Raw genomic sequence first — 16,784 nt, forward strand, 5'->3', positions numbered from 1 at the left:
CATATGCTCAGTCCGTTTGGAAGAAGAACTGCAGAGTTTCTGTTTTCCATGAAGCGGAAGGCAGAGGACCCTGTCTGACTTGTGAAAACAGTTGATTTTGGGAGTGAATTAGGACCACGGCCCTATTTAGATCATTGGAGGTTCAGCTCGTTCTTGGAGAACGGTGACGATCGACCGATGATATTGTCGCTCCAGATTCTAAGCTCCCTGTGGGCGGCAAACATGTCTACCAGCTCTGTCCTAGTGTATTCTCCTAAGCACTTCGGAGAGTAAAGCAGCCCGGAAGCAGTAAAGCACCGGGGGAGCAGCGTGGCTCAGTGGAAAGAGCCCGGGCTTCGGAGTCAGAGGTCATGGGTTCGACTCCCGGCTCTGCCACTTGTCAGCTGTGTGACTGTGGGCGAGTCGCTTCACTTCTCTGTGCCCGTTACCTCGTCTGTAAAATGGGGATTAACTGCGAGCCTCACGTGGGACGACCTGATTACCCTGTATCTACCCCAGCGCTTAAAACGGTGCTCTGCACATAGTAAGCGCTGAACAAATACCAACATTATTATTATTATTAAACAATAAATACCGCTGATCGACATCATTTCTTCTTTCTCTTCTAGTGCCTTGACGATAGCCTCCCTTTATGTATTTAGTTTACGAGAGCCAGGCGCGGACCAAAATTTCACTTCGGGGTAAGGACTTAAATGCCTTTTTTCTCTTGGAGCAGGAGGGTTTTGGCAAGAGTCTCTGATAATACCGGTTTTCTCCTCCCTCAGCAATGCCACACAGCCTCGAAAACTCCTCCTGGCCTCCTTCCAAACAGGTACCGTCCCTTCACCCGGCCTGCGCTGGTTTTGACCGCTTGTGTGTCGTTCAGCTCGGCCAGCGGGCTCACGGGTTTGTGTGCCGTTTCGTCTTTCAGCACCGCCCGCCTCCACCGTCACAGGGCCTTCATTCCAGGTCCCGGCAGTAAATTTCTGCGATATCCTGCCGTGTGATCATTCCGCCTGCTGCCCGGACCACGACTTCCGAAGGACCCTCCTGACCCTGGTTGGGGAAAGGAGGACGGAGTGGGAGCGCAGGCCGGGGAAACGGCCCCTGTCAGGTAAAAGGCAGGGAGAGAAGCAGTTGGATAGAGCACGGGCCTGGGAGTCAGAAGGACCCGAGTTCTATTTCTGGCTCTACCACTGACACTTCATTTCTCCCTGCCTCGGTCACCTCATCTGTAAAATGGGGGTTAAGATCGGGAGCCCCAGGTGGGACGGGGGGGGGGGGCGGGCTGTGTCCGACTCGATTTGCTTGTTGAGAAGCAGTGTGGCCTAGTGGATAGAGCACAGTCCTGGAAGTCAAAAGGACCTGGGTTCGAATTCCGCCTCTGCCCCTTTAATCAATCATATTTACGGAGCACTTACCGTGGGCAGAGCACTGTACTAAGTGCTTGGGACAGTACAATACAGCAGATTTAGCAGACACGTTCCCCGACGATAACGAGATTACAGTCTTCCGAGGGAGACGGACTTGTCTGCCGTGTCAGTTTGGACTAGTCGCTTCACTTCTCTGGGCTTCAGTTTCCTCATCTGTAAAATGAAGATTAAGACTGTGAGCTCTATGTGGGACAGGGACCGTGTCCAACCCGTTAAGCTTCTCTCTACCCTCATGTTTAGTTCGGTGCCTGGCAAGTAGTAAGCGCTAAAAAAGAACCTAAAAAAAAAGAATAAACAGACATAAAAACTAGGAGGTATTGAATCCAGTTGAGGAAATGGAAATGGAAAGCAGCGTGGCTCAGTGGAAAGAGCCCGGGCTTGGGAGTCAGAGGTTATGGGTTCGAATGCCGGCTCAGCCACTTGTCAGCTGTGTGACTGTGGGCAAGTCACTTTCTCTCTGCCTCAGTTACCTCTTCTGTAAAATGGGGATTAACTGTGAGCCTCACGTGGGACAGCCTGATTACCCTGTATCTCCCCCAGCGCTTAGAACAGTGCTCGGCACATAGTAAGCGCTTAACAAATACCAACATTATCATTATTATTATTAAAGCAGTTTAGTAACTTTCCAAGGACACACGTGGCAGGTGGCAGAACCTCAACAGGTGTTGTCCTTGCTCTTTTCACTAGGCCACACTTTACTCTCAAGTATTTCCCCCTTCTCCTGTAAAGATGGGGTGCAGGGGGAGAGCGTGTGTGTGTGTTTGTTGGGAGGAGATATGTAATGTGGGGCAGGGAGGGTAGATATGCCGCTGTCTCTCTCTCTCTGACGAGTCTCCCAGGCCGGCCTTTTCCTCTCCTGATTCTTGGACTCTATCCCTGCCCCAAGGAAAGCCCTCTCGCCAATCCCGAGTCCGAAGACATTCAGAGAGAGCTTTCTCCCCATCTGCTCCATTAACGGACATGACTTTGGGTTGCTCGTAATTTGTGAAGACTTTATGGAGAATGGGTGAGGTGCCTCAGTGCCCAGATGGGCGCCACGGATACATTCAGTGGAAAAGACAGTGCTCTCCTTCTAGACTGTAAGTTCCTTGAGGGCAGGGAAGGTGTCTACCAACTAATAATAAGAATAATGGTATTTGTTAAGCGCTTACTATTTGTCAAGCACTGTACTAAGTGCTGGGGTAGATACAAGACAATCAGGTCTCAGGCGTAGAGGATAGAGCATGGGGCTGGGAGTCAGAAAGTCACGGGTTCTAATTCTGGCTCTGCCACTTGTCTGCTTTAGGAGCTTGGGGAAGCCATTTTACTCCTCAGTGCCTCAGTTACCTCATCTGTCAAATGGAGATTGATGCCCTCTTGATTGTGAGCCCATTGTGGGCAGGGATCGTCTCTCTCTATTGCCGTACTGTACTTTCCGAGCGCTTAGTACAGTGCTCTGCACACAGGAAGCACCCAGTAAATACGATTAAATGAATGACCGTGAGCCCGTACAGGACAGGGACTGTGACCGACCCAATTTGATTGTATCCACCCCAGCGCTTAGCACAGTGCCTGGCAAGCAGTAAGTCTTTAAAAAATAGCATTATTAGTATTCTCGTTATTATTTTGCAGATGAGGGGACTGTGGCGCAGAGAAGTTAAGTGACTTCTCTGAGGTCACACGGCAGGGATGAAGGCACTGTACCAAATGCTTAGGAGAATACAATACAACAATAAACAGGCACATTCCCTGCCCACAACAAGCTTGCAGTCTAGAAGGCGAGACAGACATTAATAGAAATAAATTAATTCTCCCGGATTTCAGAATCCCCGGGCCCTCCCTCGGGAGCATTATTGGCTTGGGGTTGCCTTTCTCGGGGGCTTAATCCAGGAGCCCAGAAGATGATTGAATAAAACCAAATCATCCTCCCTCACGCTGTCCGGCCCAGGTTGGAGGGTGGATCCAATTCAAAGTAATGGAATCCGCTGTTCTCGGTGGGCGTTTTGACAGAGGGATGAAAAACTGAACAGCGTGCCTAACGATCAAAGATGAAATCATGATGAAGGCGGAAATTCCCTTTAGATCCTGAAAATGTGTATGCTGGCAGCAACTGCTCTTTGCCTGGGCAGAAGGAAGGTGATCTGTTCTGATGGTGTGTGATCGACATGATTGGCCCTTAGGCCGGAGGAGATGGGTAGTCATTCATTCACTCATTTAATCATATTTATCGAGCACTTACTGTGTGCAGAGCACTGTACTAAGTGCTATGAAAGTACAAGTCAACAACCAATAGAGACGATCACTGTCCACAACGGGCTCACGCTCTAGAAAGGGGGAGACAGACATCGAAACAAGTAAACAGGCATCAGTAGCATCCACGGAAATAAAGAGAATTATAGATATATGCGCATCATTAATAAAATCGATGGAATTATAAATATGTACGTATACACACACGAGTGCCGTGGGGCGGGGGCGGGGGTAGACCGGAGGGAACGAGTCGGGGCTGGGAAAGGGGATGAATAAAGGGAACAAGTCTGGGTGATGCAGAAGGGAGTAGGAGAAGAGGAAAGGAGGGGTTAGTCAGGGAAGCTCGTGGAGAAGATGTAACTTCAATAAGGCTCTGAAGGCAGGGAGAGTAATTATCTGTCAGATATGAGGAGCGACGGCAATTCAGCTCAGAGGCAGGACGTGGGCGGGAGGTCGGCAGCGAGATAGACAAGATGAAGGTACAGTTTGGCATCGGAGGAGCGAAGTGTGTGGGCTGGGTTGTAGTAGGAGAATAGCAAGGTGAGGTACGAGGGGGCAAGGGGGTTGAGTGCTTTAAAGCCGATGGTGAGGAGTTTCTTTTCGATTCAGAGGTGGTTGGGCAACCCCTGGATTTCTTGAAGAGTGGGGAAACAGGGCCTGAACCTTTCTTGGCAGAAAAATGATCTGGGCAGCAGAGTGAAGTATGAATTGGAGTGGGGAGAGACAGGAAGCAGGGAGGTCAGCAGAGAGGCTGATTCGGTAATCAAGGTGGGTTAGGATAAGTTCTTGGACTAATATGGTAGAAGTTTGAATGGAGAGGAACGGGCGGACTTTAGTGATGTTGTTAAGGTCAGACCGGCGGGATTTAGTAATGGATTGATGTGGGTTGAATGACAGAGAGGAGTCAAGGAAAACCCACGGGTTACGGGCTTCTGTAACAGGAAGGATGCGGTGCCATCTACAGTGATGGGAAAGTCAGGGGAAGAGCGTGGTTTGGGCGGGTTGATGAGTTGTTTTATACAAGGTAAGTCTGAGGTGATGGTGGGGCATCCAAGTAGAGATGTCTTGAAGGCAGGAGGCAATGCGAGACTGCAGAGAGGGCTGGAGATGGAGATTTGGGAATCATCCACATAATGATGGTTGTTGAAGCCATGTGAGCAGATAAGTTCTCCAAGGGAGTGGGCGTCGATGGAGAATAGAAGGGGAAGGGCCAAGCACCATTCTGAGTTATTCTGGATGGACGCAGTCACTGCCCCCGCATGGGCCTCACGGTCAAAGTACGAGTGAGAGGAGGTATTGGAGCCCCATTTTACAGTTGAAGAAACTGAGGCACAGAGAAGTTCAGCGACTTGCCCCTGGTCAACGCAGAAGGTGAGTGGCAGAGTTGGGATCAGAACCCAGGTCCTCTGACTCCCAGGTCCAGGTTCTCATCCTGGACAGAAAGGCGATAGGCCTGGGAGTCCGAAGGCTTGAGTTCTAATTCCGGCTCCGCCATTTGCCTGCTGAGTAACCTTGGGCAAGCCACTTGACTTCTCTGTGCTGTAACCTTGGGCAAATCACTTCATTTCTCTGTGCCTCAAGTTCCACATCTGTTAAATGGGGATTAAATACCTGTTTTCCTCTCCCTTAGACTGCTAGCTCCATGTGGGACAGGGATTGTCGGTCAACCAGTAGTATTTACTGAGTGCTTACTGTGTGCAGAGCACTGTACTAAACGCTTGGGAGAGTACGATATTACAATAAACAGACACATCCCCTGACCACAGCGATCTTACAGTCCAGAGACTAGACTGCGTCTAATCGGATTGCATTTAGTACGGTGCTTGGCGGAGAGTAAGCACCTCACGAATGTCCCAGTTGTTATTCATCCCGACTGATATAGTACCGTAGTACTGATTATTTCCTTGTTCTTCTTCCTGCTCCAACCCTGTGCAAATCATTTTTATCTGTGTTTCTTCCCCATTAGACTGAAAGCTCCTCGAGGGCAGGGAACACGTGCTCTGCCACTTCTGAACTCTCCCCAATGCTTTGAGCAGTGCTTAGCATTCAGTAGGTTTTCGATAAGAACCATGGATTGTTCATTTGAGAAAAGGAGACTTAGAGTGAGGTAAGAATTGGGAGCCGACATTTAATCGTTCCTCCTCCTATTAAAATGGAAGGAAGGCCCGTTTTACGCACCTAAATTTGCTACACCGAGAATTCTTGCGTTACTAGGGATGGCGTTTTAAGGGGCTGGGGGAGGTCAACAGATCTCACCCTCCTCAATTACCTTCACTTCCTCCTCTCAATTCCCTTTTCAGGCATCAATACAACCGTCAGCTCCATCCAGATTGTGGAAACACAGCAAAAAATTGATCATCGCTATTGCAGTTCAAGGCTCCAGTGCAAGTGAGCGATTCGCTTATTACAAACTTTTATCACCTGTTTGTCACTAGACTTTTTCAAAGCCCCCCCCCCCCAAGACTGTCAGCTCCCCAAGGGAATACGTCTACCAACTCTTTTGTACTCTCCCAAGCGTTCAGTACAGTGCTCTGCACACAGCAAGTGCTCAGTGAATACCGCTGATTGATTCTGAAAGAGAAAAAGAAAGACTAAAATCATTGTTTACTCATAATGCTGATTCACTGAAAATACGCCATCCGCTACGTAGAAATGGACGGCACCGGAGAGTCTTAATAAATCAACCCCGGCCCCTGGTTTAAGGGTAAGAGTGTATAATCGCCTCAGTCCCTCTGAGGGACCGCACATTTTTGAGATGAACCTACTTCCGCAATCCGTATTGAGGACCAGCAGTGCTGAAGGTCCTGAAAACGAAAAGTTGCTCGTGTCCGGAGAGTTTTCAGCACCGTTCTATTGGGGCAGGATCATTCCCATGATTCCTTATCCTCAGGTGGAGCTTCCTCGAGGTTCAGAGACTGGACACATCCTGAGGGCAGGCAAAGGTGGGATTTGACCCTGGATTCCTCCTGCTTCCTGCCCTTCATCCCATGGAAAATTGCAGCCCGCAGTTTTGGTCTGTGGGCCCCATTTGAGACAGGGACTTTATCTGACCTGATTATCTTGTATCTACCCTAGTGCTTAGTAGAGTGTCCGGTGCCTACTAATAATTGTGGGACTTGTTAAGCGCTTATTCTGTGCCAAACACCGGGCTAGGTCGAAGATAATTAAGTTCCACGTGGGGCTCACACGGAGAGAGACCAGTAAGTGCTTAACAGTGCCACAGTAATTATTACTGAGACTTCTAACAGGCAAAGGGTTAACACAGCAGCGTCTCCCGGAAAATATGCCGGGATTCATTTCGGCCTCCCCCTCGCCCTCTACTTCCATTCCAGCGCAAACTAAACCATCCTTCTCATACTGATAAGGAAACTGTCAAGACTCTGAAGGTCATAAGCGATGTGCAGCATGGATGCCACTCTGCCTGGGGGGGAATAAAAAAACAAAAATCTCCTTTTCATTCTATTGAACATCACTGGAACGTTTCTCCAATAATAACGAAATGGGATTAATCAGAGTGAGACAGGAAAGGCTTGTGGAGAATCCATCTCTAATAGCAGCATTTTTCAAATCGTTCCCTCCATTTTGACATTTCCCCCAACCTTGAATTTAGGGTGTGTTTGTCTTGGCGGATTCACATCGTGGAAATATCTGGTGTTTCCTGTTAATGTTCCTTGCAAAGAGGTGACCGTGAAATGTAAGAGCTGGTACTCGTCATTTCAAACTCTCTTTTTCTTGTGAGATTGTGAACTCAAAATCTTTACCTCTTTAGTCTAACACAATCCCCCGTCTCTTTGACCGTTACTGAGACCTCTTCCCTTACTCTGCTTCTGGGCATTTGGTTTGAGATTTGAAGATTTTGTTGGTCGTTCTCTGTAGCTGTAGAAAGCTGTGCATTTCTCTAACGCTTCAGAACTGGAGAAGGTAGCTCTGTAAACAGAAGAAAGCTGGGTTGTGGCGCCGTCTGAAAATACCCTATTAAACTACCAATGCGTTTTTATCAATTCAGGGTTTTAAAAATCAGCGTGCGATTAGTTACGCACATGAAACTGTTGAGAAACATGTTTGGGATGTTTTGACATGCATTTTTTTCTTTCATCCATTAGGTCTGGAAATTACAGCTATAATATTCCCATCAACAAGCACACGCCCCCCAATGCAAAATTTTCACTGGAAATCAAGTAAGTAAACGAAACACAGAAGGCCCGTGTTTCCTAATGAGAGGTGCTAGCTGGCTTTTTTTCTATGCATTCAGTGATACTTTCAATCAATCACTGATACCTATTGTGTGCTTACTGTGTGCAGAGCACTGGACTAAGTGCTTGGTAATATTATAATTATAGTATTTAAGTGCCTATTATATGTCAAGCATTATTCTAAACAATGGGGAGGCTAAACAGGTCGGGCACGGTCCCTGTCCCACATGGGACTCACAGTGTAAGTAAGAAGGAGAATGGTTATTGAATCCATTATCTTACAGTTGACGAAACAGAGACTCAAAGAAGTTAAGTGATTTGCTCAAAGTGATTTGCAAGTGGCAGATCCAAACTGGAACCCAGGTCCTCTGACTCCCAGGCCTGTGCTTCTTCCTCTAGGCCATGCTGTTTCCCGCTGTTAAAGTTCAATACAATACAAAATAATAGAATTGGCAGTTATGGTGCTGGCTCACGAGGAGCTTGCAGTTTAGAAGGGGAGACAGATATTAAAACATAATCTTTTCTCATCTCTTTTGCCTTGTGCTGGGGGTTTCCTGAGACACCTCCTTAAACTTTAGAGGAAACTTTATTCTCTCAGCACTGCCTGCCTTCCATCTCCTTCCCACCCCTCCCTGAGATTCCTCGCTGTGTCTCTAAAGCTGTGAAGGATGACCCAGAAAAGTGAAGTGGAAAAAAAAAAATCATCCAGATTCAAAGCCTGAGAATAAGGCAAAAACAGAGTTTGGGTAGTAGGGTTTTTAAATTTTTTTTGAGCTAATCCAGCTGGTCTCTTTACACTGATTTGTTCACCACCTTCCCCTTTATTTTACCGGGGCTTGAGCAGAAAATTCAGCCACCATCCCCCCGCCCCTACCTCAGTCTCGCTATCGGAGAAGTGGGAGTTGAAATATTTCTCCCGTCTTCCTCAATTAAGAAGACAATTTAGAGAAAGTCTGTAAAAAGTTGGCATCTCCCTGAGAAAGGTGGCTAATAAATGCAAACATCAGTGGTTGCCCATTCATCTCTGCATCAAGCTGCTGTGTGATCTGGGGCAAGACACTTCACTTCTGTGGGACTCCGTGTCCTCATCTGTAAAATGGGGATTAAGACGGTGAGCCCCGTGTTTGATGTGGACTGTGTCCGACCTGATAAACTAGTCTGTATCCCGACGCTTAGTATAATAAGTGAATATTACAATCCAGCCCGCAAACTTCGATCCTCTAATGCCAACTTACTCAACGTGCCTCGATCTCATCTATCTTGCCGCTGACCTCTTGCCTGCATCCTGCCTCTGGCCTGAAAAACCCTCCCTCTTCATATCCGGAACTCGTATGGGTTGTAATAAGAGAGCGGCAAGGTTAGGTAGGAGGGGCCAGGGTGATTAAGTGCTTCAAAATCAATGGTGAGGAGTTATTGTTTGATATGGAGTGGATGGGCAATCACTGGAGGTCCTTGAGGAGTGGGGAAACATGGCCTGAACATTTCTGTAGAAAAATGATCCGGCAGCAGAGTGAAGTTTGGACTGGAGTGGGGAGAGACAGAAAGCAGGGAGGTCAGCAAGGAGACTGCTACAGTAATCAAGGCAAGATAGGGTAAGTGCTTGGATTAACACAGTAGCAATTTGGATGGAGAGAAAAGGGCGGATTTTAGCGACGTTGTGAAGGTTGAACCAAACAGTTTAGTGATAAATTGAATATGTGGCTTGAATGAGAGAGAAGAAGTCAGGGTGATTCCAAGGCGATGGTCTCGTAAGACAGGAAGGATGGTGGTGCTGTCTGCAGTGGGAAAATCCGGGGAAGGACAGGGTTTGGGTGGGAAGATAGGGAGCTCCGTTTTGGAAATGTTAAGTTTGAGGTGACGGTGGGACATCCAAACAGAGAGCTCTTGAAGGCAGGAAGACGTGTAGGTTGCATAGAGAGAGAGAGATCAGGTCTGGAGAGGCAGATTTGGGAAACTTCTGCATAGAGGTGGTGATTGAAGCCGTGGGAGCTAAAGAGTTCTCCAAGGTAGTGGGTGAAGATGGAGAATAGAAAGGGACCCAGAACTGAATCTTGAGGGACCCCCATAGTTAGGGGGTGGGAGGCAGAGAAGGAAGTGCAAAAGAGGCTGAGGATGAGCATCTAGAGAGATAGGAGAACCGGTGGAGGACAGCATCAATGAAGCCGAGGTTGGATAATGTTTTTAGGACAGGGGGTGTGTCAAAGGCATCTGAGAGGTTGAGGAGGATTAGGTTGGAGTAGAGGCCGTTGGATTATTTGGCAAGGAGGAGAGAATCTGTGACCTTTGAGAGGGTGGTTTCTGTGGAGCGAAGGGGTTGGAAGCCAGATTGGAGGGGGTCAAGGAGAGAACTGGAGGAGAACAACTTGAGACGACAGGTTTAGATGAGGAGTTTGGAGAGGAATGGCAGGATGGAGATGGGGCAATAACTGGAGGGAGCCAGGGGATCAAGAGAGAGGGGGTTTTTTTAGGATGGGGCGATATAGACAATGTGGAAGAAGCCACTGGAGAGCGCACGGTTGAAGATGGCTGTTAGGGAGGGAGGAAGGGAGGGGGCGAGTGTTTGCCAGGTTATGAAAGGATGGGATCGGATACGCAGGTGGAGGGAGTGGATTTTGAGAGAAGGCAGGAGATCTCTTGAGATCCTGCCGGGAAAAGATGGGAGAGTCAAAGAAGGGGCTGGAGGAGGGAGGGACTGGAGAGGAGCAGCGGGGATTTTAGGGAGATCATGTCTGAAAGTTTCAAGTTTCTCAATAAGGTAGGTAGCCAGGTCATTAGGGGCAAGAGATGGGGGAGATGGGAGGACAGGGGGTTTGAGGAAGAAGTTAAATGTCTGGAGCAACTGGTGAGGACAATGAGCGAGAGTTTCAATAAGGATGGAGAAATAATTTTTCCAGGCAGAAGAAATGGCAGCGTTAGAGCTCGCGAGGATAAACTTGAAGTGGATGAGGATGGTTTCATATCTAGATTTCCACCAGCAGGCTCTGCAGCTTAGGTGCAGAAGTGAAGGAAGCAGACTGTGGAGGTGATACAGGCTCATGGGAAGCAGCATGGCCTAAAGGGAAGAGCACAGGCTCGGGAGTCAGTGGTCGTGGGTACTGATCCCGGCTCCGCCACTTGTCTGCTGTGTGACCTTGGGCAAGTCACTTAACTTCTCTGTGCTTCAGTTACCTCATCTGTAAAATGGAGATTAAGAGTGTGAGCCTCATGCGGGACAGGGACCGTGTCCAACCTGACTCCCTTGTATCTGCCCCAGCGCTTAGAACAGTTGTTCGGCATATAATAAGCGCTTAACCAATACCATAACAATAATAATAATAACGGTTATTATTATTATTACGAGAAGCAGCGTGGCTCAGTGGAAAGAGCACGGGCTTTGGAGTCAGGGGTCATGAGTTCGAATCCCAGCTCCGCCACTTGTCAGCTGTGTGACTGTGGGCAAGTCACTTAACTTCTCTGTGCCTCAGTTACCTCATCTGTAAAATGGGGATAAAGACCGCGAGCCCCACGTGGGACAACCTGATTCCCCTGTATCTACCCCAGCGCTTAGAACAGTGCTCTGCACATAGTAAGCGCTTAACAAATACCAACATTATTATTATGTTTGTGTGTTAGTGGTACAAAATCGACAAAGGGATAGGGGAGCGAGTCCATTAGGTTCAGTTGAAAGGGTGGTTCTGAGGTATCTATTTGATCATCAAGGGAAGACAGATTGAGTACAGTAGCTAAGCGGGACATGATAATAATAATTTTGGTATTTGTTAAGTGCTTACTATGTGTCAGCCACCGTACTGATCACTGGGATTGATACAAGCAAATTGGGTTGACACAGTCCCTGTCCCACCTGAGGCTCACGGTCTCAATCCCCATTTTACAGATGAGGGAACTGAGGCCCAGAGAAGTGAAGTGACCTGCCTAAGGTCACCCAGCAGATAAGTGGCAGAGCCGGCATTAGAACCCAGGACCCTCTGCCTCCCAGACCCATGCTCTATCCACTACGCGATGCTGCTTCTTATAATGACTTGGGAAAATTGGATGGGGTCTAAAGATCGGAGGTCTCTGTGGGGAACGGGGAGGGGGTGTGTGGGAGAGAAGGCGGGGTGAGGAGGTTAGAGTCTGATAAAGGCTTTCAGAGTTGTCATTTTAACATCATTCTCCCCCTCCTCGTTTCTAAGCACCACAGAACGAATGATGGTTTTCCGGTGCGGAAGTTCTTTTGGAAGTGTCTGTTTCCAAAGCCAAGCGGGAGCGAAAACAGAGGAAGATGCCCTGAACAGCACCCAGGTAACATAGGATCCTTTACAGCTCTCAAGATCCCTGCCCGTAACGGCTGCTCCATCCTCTCCGCTTGGAAACTTTCATCTTAGCTTTCTTCTGAATCTTTGAAACCCCCCGGACCTTTTAGAAGATCAAGAAGTCCCTATTGGTTTTCCTTTTTATCCCTAATTCCAAAGTTAGGGAAGCAACCAACCCTAGTGGAAATAACATGGGTCTGGGAGGTAAGAGCCCTGGGTTCTAATTCTGACTCCATTTGCCTGCTGTGGGGCCTTGGGCAAGTCACTTGATTTGTCCGTGCTTCAGTTTCTGCCCCTGTATAATGGGAATTAACCGTCTGCTCTCCCTCCTCCTTAATAATAATGTTGGTATTTGTTAAGCGCTTACTACGTGCCGAGCACTGTTCTGAGCGCTGGGGTAGACCCAGGGGAATCAGGTTGACCCACGTGGGGCTCACGGTCTTCATCCCCATTTTACAGATGAGGTCACTGAGGCACCGGGAAGTTAAGTGACTTGCCCAAAGTCACCCAGCTGACAAGTGGCCGAGGCGGGATGCGAACCCAGACCCCTGACTCCAAAGCCCGTGCTCTTTCCACTGAGCCACGCTGCTTCTCCGGGACAGGGACGGTGTCCTTATTCATTCAGTCAGTCCTATTTCTTGAGTGCTTGCCGTGTGCAGAGCACTGCACTAAGCCCTTTGGAGAGTACAATACAGCAGTTCTCCTTCCTACTTACTCTGCGAGCCCCAGATGGGACCTGACTGTCCTGCCTCTATTCCAGCACTTAATACAGTGCTTGACATATAGGAAGTGCTTAACAAATGCCACTATTATTATTATCAGTAGTAGTAATGTTATAATCCCAGTCCCACAGTCTATAGCCACTGCTTCCCCGACCCTCCCCGTAGGAGAGGAAGGAGCCCATCCCATCCTTCACTTCAGCACCCAGCAGCGCTTAGAACAATGCTTGGCACATAGTGAGCGCTTAACGAACACCATCATTATTCTTCATCTATTTATTCTCCCACCCTTGATTATTGTGTAATTGTTCATTTGTCTCCCACCGTTAGACTGTGACCTCGTCACAGAGATCACCTCTCTTGCTGCTTTTTTATGTTCCTCAAGGACCTAATGCAAGACCCTGAGCTCCTTAGGTGCTCAGTAAATATTGCTGATAACGAAATAAATGCCGTCCTTGAATCCTTGGCCCCTAGAATTCATTCAGGCTCACGGCACTTATGGGCACAGCCATAGTTTATATTAATGTCTGTCTTCTCCTCTAGTCGCTAAGCTACTTGCGAGCAAGTTATACAGCACTCTTCCCAGCATTTAGTACAGCGCGCTGCGCACAGTAAGCACTCAGTAAATATCGCTGGTGGATCGATTGAGTGGAAGGATACCTCTTGCCCATCTTCTGGAAGATTAGCCACCTATGTTTCCATGGAAACAGAGGAGGAATTCAGTCTTACCTTTTGCTATTTTATTAGAACTCCGGAGGAAACTCCGCAGGGTAATTTTTCTGTCCTGCGACTTCAGTTATTTCCATGGATTGGAAAACTTTGCGGTATTTCCAACCGGAAGATGATCTTTTCCGCTTTCCCGGATTATGTATTACATCAACATATGTACCAGGGACTAATGCCACAGCATAGCTGCAGTCTGAAGGTGCAGAACTTTGAACCCACACTACATCCCTTAGGCGACCTTCCTGTTTATGACGGTATTCCACAGGCAACGTCTTCAACATCGGTGGTGTTTCCTGAGCGCTTATCGTGTGCGGAGCGCTGTATTAACGGCTTGGAAAAGTACAACAGCCTCTAAGTGAATCATCAAGGGTTCTGCACTTGCCCTGTAACTGATGCTGCGTCTCTGAGTCCGCACTTAAACGGCAAGCCAGCTGCTCTCTTCAAAAATTTCCCCTTTACAGTTCTGTAGAATACCAGGATGTTTTCCTTTTTCCCCATGTCTGCCCCGATTGTAATGATAACGGTAGCATTTGTTAAACGACAAACTATAAATCGGAAACGACTCGACGGCGCTTAATAATAACAACAACAATGATTTGCGGAGTGCATACTATGTGCCAAGCGTTGTAGTAGACACAGTCAAGTTGAACCCAGACCCCTGCCCCACGCCGGCTTCCTGGGAGAGTTCAGTACGCCGGGCTGATAGACAATGATCCCTGCCCATCTGGAGTTTACAACCCACGGGCGAGAAGGAAGATGGCAGAACAGTTCAGCTCTAACTTTCTCCTCCCGTGTTCCGGGATGTCCCACGTTCCAGTGAAGCAACGTGGCTTAGTGGAAGCAGCCCGGGCTTGGGAGTCAGAGGTCATGGGCTCTAATCGCGGCTCTGCCACTTGTCAGCTGGGTGACTTTGGACAAGTCACTTCACTTCTCTGTTGCCTCCGTCACCCCATCTGAGAAATGGGGATGAAGACTGTGAGCCCCACGTGGGACAACCCGATTACCTTGTATCTACCCTAGCACTTAGAACAGTGCTTGGCACGTAGTAAGCGCGTAACCAATAGAACCAATAGGTTCTCAAAAGAACCTGGGTGCTCTCAGGTGAGGAAATGATCGCTCTTGCTGAGCCCACCAGAGACAGGTTGGCCGTGTCACCCCAAGGAGAAAACACTCCCCGGCTTGAACTAGGTAAAAGAGAAACCGCCTTCAGTTAGAGGGCCAGCGAGTGAATCAGAGGCGCGGATCTGGAAGGCCGTTGTGAGGAGGGAACGTATATGCCAACTCTGCTATGTTGTACTCTCCCGAGCGCTTAGTATAACCATTCGATTGAAGATAAACTGAGTTAGAACGTGAGCGTTCCGCCTGGAAACGGGATTGAGAATGGTGAAACTCGTTTCCCAGTGGTGGATCCGAGTAGCCCGGCGCCTCCATTAGATCGGGAGAAAAGCTGACAGAATCCTCTGATCTTCCGGTATTTTCCCTCAGACTAGTTGCCCCCCCAAGGCTCTGCTAGGAAGGCTTGGCCTGGGTTGCGAAACTGCCTGAGTCGAATTTTTCATCATCATCATCTACCTCATCAACACTGTCATCATAATCAACATCATCATTATCCTCATCAACGTGCTTATCGTTATCGTCGTCACGATCAACCCCAACGTGGATATCATCGTCATCGTCGTCACATCAGCTGCACGTGCGATACCACCGATGTCACTTTCCCGAGAAGCAGCGTGGCCTAGGGGAAAGAGCCCGGGTCTGGGAGTCAGAGGACCTGGGTTCTAATCCCGGCTCTGCCACTTTTCCGCTGTGGGGCCTCGGGCAAGTCCCTTGACTTCTCTGGGCCTCAGTTCCCTCATCTGCCCAATGGGGATTCAATACCTGTTCTCTTCCCTACTTAGAATGTGAGCCCCATGTGGGACTTGATGATCTTGAATCTGAGTCACTTCACTTCTCTGGGCCTCAGTTACCTCATCTGTAAAATGGGGATTAAGACTGTGAGCCCCACGTGGGACAACCTGATGACCTTGAATCTACACCCTAGTGCTTAGAAGAGTGCTTGGTACATAGTAAGTGCTGAACAAATAATGACAACAATGATGGTATTTGTTAAGCGCTTACTATGTGCCGAGCACTGTTCTAAGAGCTGGGGGGAATACAGGGTAATCAGGTTGTCCCATGTGGGGCTCAAACTTTTAATCTCCATTTTACCGATGAGGTAACTGAGGCACAGAGAAGTCAGGTGACTTGTCCAAGGTCACACAGCAGACAAGTGGCAGAGCCAGGATTAGAACCCACGTCCTCTGACTCCCAAGTCCGTGCTCTTTCCACTAAGCCACGCTGCTTCTCTTCCATCATGTTGTTATTATTACCCCAGCACTTAGTGCGGAGCTTGGCACATTAATAAGCACTTAACGAATGCCACAATTAAGATAACCCTTCATTGGAGAAGCAGCGTGGCTCAGTGGAAAGAGCCTGGGCTTGGGAATCAGAGGTCATGGGCTCGAAACCCGGCTCTGGCACTTGTCAGCTGTGTGGCTGTGGGCAAGTCACTTCACTTCTCTGGGCCTCAGTGACCTCATCTGTAAAATGGGGCTTAACCGTGAGCCTCACGTGGGACGACCTGATGACCCTGTATCTACCCCCGGCACTTAGAACGGTGCTCGGCACATAGTAAGCGCTTAACAAATACCAACATTATTATTATTATTACTTCACTTCTCTGTGCCTCAGTGACCTCATCTGTAAACTGGGGATTAACCGTGAGCCTCACATGGGACGACCTGATTACCCTGTATCTACCCCAGCGCTTAGAACGGTGCTCGGCACGTAGTAAGCGCTTAACAAATACCAACATTATTATTATTATTACTTCACTTCTCTGTGCCTCAGTTACCACATCTGTAAAATGGGGATTAACCGTGAGCCTCACGTGGGCCGACCTGATTACCCCGTATCTACCCCCAGCGCTTAGAACGGTGCTCTGCACGTAGTAAGCGCTTAACAAATACCAACATTATTATTTCTTTCTTTGCTCCCACAGCAAAACGTCTGCAGAAGTTATAGGGATAATAACAAAAATAACCGTGGTATCCGTTGAGCATTACTATATGCGAGGCACCGAGCTGAATACCGGAGAAAATAGCAGATACTCGGTTGGGACTGTGAGTATCTAGAGCGGGCTCACGGTCTAAACAATGAGTTCACGATGAACGA

The 16,784-nt window shown here is 48.4% G+C and overlaps 1 protein-coding gene across 1 annotated transcript in view; it reads left to right on the plus strand.

Annotated features, from left to right (window-relative positions):
* The window catches only part of MYRFL (myelin regulatory factor like), a 56,558-nt gene that overhangs the window by 36,460 nt on the left and 3,314 nt on the right, over nucleotides 1-16,784 (plus strand). Inside the window, exons 17-22 of the mRNA XM_039914117.1 lie at nucleotides 609-680; nucleotides 765-811; nucleotides 911-1,093; nucleotides 5,942-6,029; nucleotides 7,745-7,819; nucleotides 12,007-12,115. Coding sequence (XP_039770051.1) covers nucleotides 609-680; nucleotides 765-811; nucleotides 911-1,093; nucleotides 5,942-6,029; nucleotides 7,745-7,819; nucleotides 12,007-12,115 — 574 coding nt within the window. The remainder of the gene's footprint in view (nucleotides 1-608; nucleotides 681-764; nucleotides 812-910; nucleotides 1,094-5,941; nucleotides 6,030-7,744; nucleotides 7,820-12,006; nucleotides 12,116-16,784) is intronic.

The sequence above is a fragment of the Ornithorhynchus anatinus genome, chromosome 14 (genome assembly GCF_004115215.2).
Source record: "Ornithorhynchus anatinus isolate Pmale09 chromosome 14, mOrnAna1.pri.v4, whole genome shotgun sequence".
NCBI lineage: Eukaryota > Metazoa > Chordata > Mammalia > Monotremata > Ornithorhynchidae > Ornithorhynchus > Ornithorhynchus anatinus.